The sequence below is a fragment of the Telopea speciosissima genome, chromosome 2 (genome assembly GCF_018873765.1).
Source record: "Telopea speciosissima isolate NSW1024214 ecotype Mountain lineage chromosome 2, Tspe_v1, whole genome shotgun sequence".
NCBI lineage: Eukaryota > Viridiplantae > Streptophyta > Magnoliopsida > Proteales > Proteaceae > Telopea > Telopea speciosissima.
This window is the reverse complement of record NC_057917.1, coordinates 52,560,154-52,569,088: the sequence shown is the minus strand read 5'-3', so window position 1 is coordinate 52,569,088 and position 8,935 is coordinate 52,560,154. Positions and strand designations below refer to the sequence as shown.

Below are 8,935 nucleotides of genomic sequence, written 5' to 3'. Positions count from 1 at the left end.
AGCTCAGAACCTAGATTAATGCTACCGATCTGTTTGTGAGGAACCATCACAGCCTTGCAAGAGAAATTTAGCTGAATCCAGTGTGACGAGCGAGCAAAGTGTGCTTTGGTGCCCTTGGTGACAGTTGTGCTTGTGTATGTATGAGCTTTTTTTTCTTTTGGCTTGGTGCTGCAAATACGAATTTCTGTAATTTATTGGATTGATCCTAGATCTGTTCCTTAGATCCGATGATCAAACCCTGCAATACTTTCTCAGTTCTTGCTTGTATCTTGAATTTTAAGCTAGCATCTAGTTTTAGATCTCTGATTTTCAATAATTTATAGATCAGTAATTTAAACACCTGGGGTCAGTCATAAATAAAGAAGGTGACATAGAGGACGATGTTTCAATTAGAATTAAAGTGGGATGGAAGAAGTGGAGAGGTGCGTCCGGAGTGCTGTGTGACCGACATATTCTTTTGAAGATTAAAGGAAAGTTCTATTAGACTGTCGTATGACCAGCTATGATGTATGAGGCAGAATGTTGGGGAGTTAAGAAGTGTCATGTTGAGAAGCTATGTGTAGCAGAGATGAGGGTGTTAAGATGGATGTGCGGAAAAACTAGGAAAGATAAGGTAAGGAATGATTGTATTAGAGCTGCCTTTGGGAGTTGCCCCGATTAATGAAAAACTCCGAGAGAGTAGTTTGAGATGGTATGGTCATGTTCAACGAAGGCCTACAGATGCCCCAGTAAGGAGGAGTGATATGATTCCGATTGAAGGAGCTAAAAGAGCTAGGGGAAGGCCTAAAATGACCGTAGGAAAAGAAGTGAGGAAGGACATGCATTGTCTAGGTCTTGTACCAAGTATGACCTCGGATAGAGCCCATTGGAGGGCAAGGATACATGTACCGGACCTCATTTAGCTGAGAATCTCCTGACTTGCTGGGCTGTGCCTCTTTCCTATCACATTCATCTTTCTCTTTTTTTTTTTTTTTGGTGTCTTTCATTTGTCATTTTCCATTTTTCTCTTCATTCCCTTTTTTAGACCTTAGTTTCCCTTATTTTGTTTTCTTTGGATCCATGTAGCCGACCCCATTAAGTTGGGACAAGACTGAGTTTTTGTTGTTGTTGTTAAGCTCTAAATTTCACCAAAACTCCATAGATCTTATATTTTGCAGTACCTAATACTATTGTTGCAGGTTTAGTTGGTATCTGGGTAGCAGTTTGTGTTTGATAATATTGTATTGCTGGCCAACATAATTTTCCCATGATGTTATGTTTTTGTCCAAGCAGGAAAAAAATGGAGGTCCAGCCTGGTGCACACACTGTCAGATCCCATGGAGTTATGGTGGCCAAGTCACACAAGCGTGATTGGCTTATAGTGATGCTTCTCATAGTGATAGAGATCATTCTATATATCATTCCTCCATTTTACCACTTTGTGGGGAAGGATATGATATCTGGTCTCAAATATCCCCTGAAAGACGTTACTGTGCCTGTATGGGTTGTGCCCGTAAGTTATATATTCTATAATGGTGCTGGTATATCCTTCTAAATAGAAAGATTTGGTATAACTATGCCTGCCTATTGTAAGATAACTCAATTGATGAGCCTTCTATTTCATTATAACCAGATTTATGCAGTTTTGTTGCCCATTGCCATTTTCCTCGCCTTCTATTTTCGTAGGAGAGATGTATATGATCTCCATCATGGCGTACTAGGTACATGTACTTTTAATTTTTTGTGCAGTATAAGGCTATAAGCTAAAGGAACTACTTTTTAAGATTGGTCTGATGGTGTAAAGTTATGTGCAAGACCAGGCATTTCATTCTCCATATTGTTGGCAGCAGCTATCACAGAGGCAATAAAAAATGCAATTGGTTGGCCTCGACCAGATTTCTTTTGGCGTTGTTTCCCCGATGGGAAGGAAGTATGCTCTGCTGATTCTTCAAATTCTTCTAAGCTATCATTAATTTTATTGGTTTAACTTCATAGTAGTTTTTTTATGGTAGTTCTCACTCTTAACACTTGATGACAGAATATTTTGGTATTTGATTGCTAGGTTTATGATAATTTGGGTAATGTAGTTTGTCATGGAAAGGCCAAAGTCGTAAGAGAAGGATACAAGAGTTTCCCTAGTGGTCATACGTCATGTAAGTAGCAATTAGTTGCATCTGTTCTTCTGTATTACTCTGTTCTTGGTTTAAGATGAACATAGGAAACGGATAATAAAATGTGCAATGAAGGGAACTTTTGAATGGGAGCTAGTGTATAGAACTTTAATCCTAGCTGATTTTTTCTTCATTCACATTGTTCATCATGCATGTAATGTTAGAGAAATTCATCTGAGGTGAATAGTATGTGCTAAGCACTGAAAAGGGGACTCTAATATTACTCCTCCCTCACCCCCCCCAACCCAAAAAAAAAGATGTAGAATATAATTGGATTGGGATGTTACACGGCTTTTTCAAATATCCATATCCCATCATATAAGCCAGTCATTGTTTATGGTCATCTTTTTCAATTTTCAGGATATAATATGACTCATGAGTACCTCTAATGTCTAATGCAGGGTCCTTTGCAGGTTTAGGGTTTTTGTCATTGTACTTATCAGGAAAGATAAAAGCATTTGATTGTATGGGGCATGTGGCAAAAATATGCATTGTTTTTCTTCCTCTTCTATTGGCATCTCTTGTTGGAATTTCTCTAATGGATGATTATCAGCACAATTGGCAGGATGTTTTTGCTGGAGCCCTCTTAGGTTTGTTCTAGTAGGGTTTATCACTTAGTTGTCACTGAAACTGGTCAGAATGCCTTTAGCACTTATCATCTTGTGTGCATTCCATTTCTACAGGCCTCACAGTGGCAACATTTTGCTACCTACAGCTCTTCCCACCACCACATCATAATGATGGTAACATTCCTGTGTTTCTTTTTTCCTGTCAGTAGTTTATGTTGTAGATGCTATACATATTATGAAAAGAATTCAATAATTTATGTTGTCTTTTTCTTTGGTATTTATTTTTACTTAAGAGTTTTTTTTTGGGTCTATTTGTTTATTCCTAGAATGTAGATGCATTCCATATTGTCCTATTTTCTGGAGCATAGATGAATGATTATTGTATCTGTTGCAACTGTCTTAAGAAACAGTAAAAACATATCCAAGTTACAGTTTGACACAGGTCTTTTTTGTCATTCTAATCTCAGATGGTCACTGTTGGAAGTGACTTCAGTCCAAATGAGCTAGAAGTTTAAAGAATTTCTTGCAACTAAGCTTCTAAAACATAGGAAAGTAAATTTAATTAGTAGTTCTGATGTCCTCTGATACTTAGCAAAATAAAACTATTTGGTTGTTCTGCCACTTATCCCACTTTGATACAGTAATAACATGAAATTTCTCCTAATTTAGGGTCAAATTGAAACTATTTGGTTGTTCTGTTACTTCTCAACTTTGATATTGTAATATAATAGCATGTATTTTCTCTTAAATTTTAGGGCCTCCTATGGTGTGCCATATTTAGTTGCTTTTTGGAGAATGCCTATTACTGCTGAAGTTGGATCTTTTACTCCTGTGTTTCAATGGAAGCAATACTTTTAAAACGGACCGGATGTCAGATTGACCTGGCCTTGCATTTTGCAGTTCAATGGTCTGGCCATCTGGTCCAACAGTCTAATTATAATAAAATAATGAGCAAGAGTACACTAACCGGCCGTGTAGCCCATACATCAGCACGGAGGCCAATGAGAGTACGCACATAGGCATTGGTTTGGATGGGATTTTTGATTTCACTGGGGGGCTGGGGAAAGTGGTCTTTTCCCATGCTCTTGTGTCTAGGTGCAGTAATCATGCGACCGGTTAGCGTTCTTTTTCCCTAAAATAATATAATTATAGGGCGCAACTTCTTGTCACCAAAGTGGTGAACAAAGAAGTTGTAACTTTCTTTTAATTCCCCCTTGTCTTATTCTCAATAGATATTTAATGTAGTATTTAATGCAGGGGTAAAAAAGGATGTCCAAAGGGTTGAATGTTATTTAATGCAGTATTCATGTGAAATGACAGGATTTTATCCTAAGTTGGAGAAAACAAAGGATTACTTGTTGATGGAGAACAAGAATGAAGAAGAAGAAAATAAGACTAAGCATCCTACCTAGCCTCGACTGGAATCCCACCACAGCACCATATATTACAGTCATCTAAGTCTCACAAAATAAAAGAAAAGGCTCAAGCCAAAATCTCATTAATCAAATTCGTGTACAAGGCTGTAGCCCCTTACAAACTTATATAGAAGACTCAAAACATTAAAAATGAAAGGTCTAACGTAATGCTTAACTAATAAGGTAACATAAATTGACTAGGAAACTAAAATAATGAAAGAAACTTACTCAAAACAGGAGGGAACTTATAGAATCCTAATCCAGCCTAACTAAAACACTTACTAAAAATTAAAATAAAGAAATAAAGACACTTAACTAATCCTATATGTCTAACCTCTACCCATATTATAGGCTCATTAAAGTGGCCCATTACAAAGAAAACCCATTGAATCAAAGGCCCAATACTCACATAATCCAACCCAAAGATTATTTCCAATAAAATAAGCCCATGTAGGTGATTTATCTACATCAGGTTGATTCCTTGGCATTGAGATCGCTTGTTTTCTAGGAGGAACTTTAGAGATTAGATTACACACAATAGCAACTCCATTTCAGGTGGTGGATCAGACGGATGAGGACTTCAATGTTAAGCTCTTTAACAATGAGTTTATGTTATAGAATCTGTCCCTGGTTTTGCCAAAGGTGAGGACTAAGCATTCTCAAACCTGAGCATTGGTAGGTCTGCTGGCAAGAAGAAAAGGATTGAAGATGTCACCTGCAAGCTGCAAATTCACGTGAAAATTGGGAAGTTGACATTGCCAGAGATTGGGACTTGGGATCTTTCATACAGGAGTGGGAGTGAAGTGTGGAGGGATTGGTTTTAATATTAAAAGGGTGTGTGATCATTAGCAAAATGGTCATTCTTAGAAAATTTATATGCCACATCATCACTGACCGTGTTTCTCTTCAACCACGGCAAAGAAAGAACCTCCCAAGCCACCACATTTGGCCCTTGGATTGGACTGGGAAGGGTAGTTTCGTCGAAGTGCAATAGAGGGCAGGAGTTTAATGATGGAGCTCACTGTCGGTAGTCCAATCATAGGGTCTTTATTACCTTGGATGAAGAGATTCTCTCTTCAAACTGGGTGGCGAAAACTCTTTTCGCCTGGGCCTAATGTCCTACAAAACGACATACCTAAATTGGGGTATCTATAACAAGGGGATTCCGATCATATATACCTATTTTTTGGAGGGAGGTGGGAGGTTGGGCGCTGGGATGGAACCAGCAATCCAGAGTTGACCTCGTAAACCTCAACCATCATATATAGGGAAGCAAAATTTCTTGGAGAAGGGGGTTAAAGTCATCCCCTGCTCCACCATAAATACAGTTTGGACTTTATTTGCATCAGTTGTTTAAATTGTATATATTTTTTTCAGAATACTATTCTCCTATGCTTATATGTTGCTTTTATTGTCATCCATTGTACTGATAAGGCTTTTTTCCCCTCTATCTTCTTTCTTTCCTTCCTTTTAAAAGAGAATAAATATATTTTATACATATTTTATACCAAAAAACACATAGGCATGTCCATGTTACAAAGTGAATAGGTTATAGCAGCTTGGGGAGAGGCCCTCCATGACAGATGTGGTTTATCTGTCTTGTTCATTTTAAGTGTTGACAATAATCTTAGTCTTTATGTTCCCTTCTTAACTGGGTGGTTGATCTTCTGGGTTGCAGGTTGGGGGCCATGCGAACATTATCAGGTGTTGGAGGAATCACATTCCAGTGCGCATCCAAATAATGTAGCAAATCAACTCAATGTACAGGGTATGGAGGTGTAGAGGCTGCTCACCAACAGGGAACACCAAGAAACATTGAATTATCAAGATTATTTGGAGTACATGATTGTAGTAGCCCATCATCAGTTGTAATGGAATCAAGTACATTAGATGAACTGGAATCTGGGAGGAGGTAAACCTTGTATATATTGTAATTTGTTTCAGCCTTAAATTCTGCTTCTCATGCTCTTTCCTAGAATTTTCTTGATGTAAATATGAGAATACACAACTTCCCCTATAAACCATGCATTCTCAATGCATTTCATCTGTTCTCGTAAAGTGTAGGGGAGGGGATGGAGATGCAGGCGGGAGTGGAGAGAGAGAAACGCGGCAGGGGAGTGTTTGGTTAGTACTCCATGATCGTTGCGGACCCAATTCAATAACTCAAGGGTGGTGGAGTTTAGCGATGAGCCCATGGTTTTAAGAATCGAGAATCGGAATTGGAAACGGATTGGCTAGTAGTTACTCATTTTCTTCATAAATCATTTTGAATTGGACCGATTCATGGGCCTATTCTTGTTTCCTAAACCGATTCAATTCTTATCATAAAATAGCTTACATTCTTGATTCCTGAACCAATTCAGGTCGATTCCAATCCGGATCGGAATCCTCTCTGATTGATTTTTTTCCTGATTCCGAAGTTTTAAAACCTTGGATGAGCCTGAATTTTCTCAAAGTCCTTGAATTTCTCAAGGCTGCTCTCTGCGATCCTCAGCACTGCCTTGTACACAGTGCTTGACCCTATCGCTCCGAGTCAGGGTTTTAAAACCAGGAATCAATTGTGGAATCGGACATTGTCGATTCCCATTTCAGATCCGATCGGGGGAGTATTGGGAATCAATCCCGATTGATTCTGATTCCTGATCCAATTCACCGGTTTTTGAAACCTTGCTCCCAGTTACTAAGCCGAAGCCTTGAGCATAGACTTTTGTCACCCTGGAAGGCATATTGTTGCTTTTCTTATGCATTTTGCCCACGAAGAGGCCATGTTAGGCCATAGGAGCGACTGCACTCAATTGCGCACAAGACGTCAAGGGAGGACAAAAAATGGTCCCTCTTACCTATCCAGTTCAACTTATCATCATTTCCGGCAGCATGAACTTGGCTGCAACCTGGGCAGCTGCTAAGTTTTGTCCCTTAACACCATGGTTGTTAGAGAATCCTTGCACTCTACGGCTTCGGCACACTATTGGCCTCAACCTCCTCATCTGTAAGCTTGATCTATTGTAACCATCTCTCTGTCTGGTTAGGGTTTCAGGAGGGAGAGTCGGATGAGGAGAGGAGAGGGAAGCCAAAGAGGGAGTGGGTGGAGGGAGAGCCGAAGAAGGTGAGGGGCTAAGGGCGGAAGAGACTATAGAGAGTTGCATGGTTCTTTTTTTGGAATTTTAATGACTTTTTAAAAAGTTCAATTATTTATTTTATTGATTCTTTAGTCAATCCCAAAAATTAGATTGGTGGGAGGTAATTGATCAGATTCAATTTGATTTGGTCGGTCTGGTACCTATCCAATTTCATCCCCATTTTGATTACTAAAACCTTAGGCATATTGGAAATTTGGAGATGTAACCTCTGAGGTGATGTCCTTTTTGTTTTTTGTTTTCACAATCACAAGAAGAAATAACGTTCTCGTATTAACAAATGCAGCCCATATCAAACCCCTCGGAGATTTACTGCAAGCTCCTCCCCCCATTATGGCGAATAGGGTTAAGAAAAAAAACTGAAACGGTAAAAGAAGACTGGAATGCAAGGATTACAAGAAGCAATGTCGTATGGGATGCACAACCATAGAAATCTAGATTGATTGTCAAGTTAATTGGGTAGAACAATATGATACCTATTGGCTATCCGTGGACTGGGGGTGAGGTCGTCATTTTTGATCCCTTATGAGAGGAACCTACGAACCTGATCGGACAGGGAACCTGAGAGGAGTTCGATTCATGCCCCCCTAAGGTTCTGACAAGTCCACACGTACCCCATCAAAATTCCACGTACCACTCCTACTTTATCCCCCTAAAGCCATTTAAGTCCACACCGTTAATTTCAGGCGTTAAATGCTAAAAAATTTTCTTATTGACCAAACTACCCTTTTTTCTAACCACTCCTCCAATTTGAAAAGACCTTATTGCCTTGACTTATTTGTTCATAAGTTGAAAAAGCCTTTTTGCCCTACCCTATTTGGTCTTAAGAACCTAACCCTAACCAATATTACCATGACGACTTCCTTCCCCGGTATTCCGGCAAACACCTCTTGCTCCGGCGGCGACTGCCTGCTGTAGGTAACTTCCTTATCTAATAAAGAAGATCTATTGACTAAAACCAAATTTCAAGCATTTTGGAAATTTATTTAAAAGATGTTGATGGTAAGGGTGTAAACGGTAAATTGGTCTATTGATTTGAAGTTAAATATGAAGAAAGTTTACGATCGTCTAGAATGGAGATTTATAGAATATATATTGGGAAAAACGCTGAACCGATTTTTCACTTGTGTGCAAGTCACGGGAGGAAATATGACAACACAATATGTTGTGAACAATATACGTGAATAGTACCTCATGAATAGTAACTATGGGACCCATGTATGCACAAAGTAATGACACACAAAATGGTAAAAGCAAATTCAGATACAAGTATTTATTTGATTCGATTATGCCTACATCTATAGTGTAATTGGGACTTCTTCATTATGGGAAAACGAAGAGAATAACAGTACAAGTAAACACACTTTGGATTTGGACCAAAACCCAACCCTGTATCCAAAATTGAATATCCTTTGTATGCCCTCTCTAAACGCACATTCTCAAATCCTTGAAGAGAATATAAAAAATTCAATACTCAAGCTCTCACCCACTCACAACTCACTTGTTCACCTCTTGATCTTGTTGATCTTCAGTGTGTGGAGTTCTTCCCTTCTTCCCTCTTTCCCTCTTTCCCTCTTTCTAGGGAGACCGAATCATGAGGATGATTAAATTGCTTCTTGTAGCACCGTCCCGAGACTCCCCAACTCCCCAAGTCCAAGTACCAA

General features: G+C 39.0%; 1 protein-coding gene and 1 long non-coding RNA gene across 2 annotated transcripts in view; one reads left to right on the top strand and one right to left on the bottom strand.

The window, feature by feature from the left end:
* Positions 1–1,211: 1,211 nt before the first annotated feature.
* Positions 1,212–8,935, top strand: part of LOC122652999 (putative lipid phosphate phosphatase 3, chloroplastic) — a 32,612-nt gene continuing 24,888 nt past the window's right edge. The window contains exons 1-7 of the mRNA XM_043846907.1: positions 1,212–1,492; positions 1,613–1,700; positions 1,800–1,909; positions 2,042–2,132; positions 2,552–2,740; positions 2,834–2,893; positions 5,813–5,976. Coding sequence (XP_043702842.1) covers positions 1,247–1,492; positions 1,613–1,700; positions 1,800–1,909; positions 2,042–2,132; positions 2,552–2,740; positions 2,834–2,893; positions 5,813–5,916 — 888 coding nt within the window. The 5' untranslated portion in view covers positions 1,212–1,246 and the 3' untranslated portion in view covers positions 5,917–5,976. The remainder of the gene's footprint in view (positions 1,493–1,612; positions 1,701–1,799; positions 1,910–2,041; positions 2,133–2,551; positions 2,741–2,833; positions 2,894–5,812; positions 5,977–8,935) is intronic.
* Positions 4,465–8,935, bottom strand: part of LOC122653000 — an 18,638-nt gene continuing 14,167 nt past the window's right edge. Inside the window, exon 3 of the long non-coding RNA XR_006331680.1 lies at positions 4,465–4,614. This is a non-coding gene — a long non-coding RNA (uncharacterized LOC122653000). The remainder of the gene's footprint in view (positions 4,615–8,935) is intronic.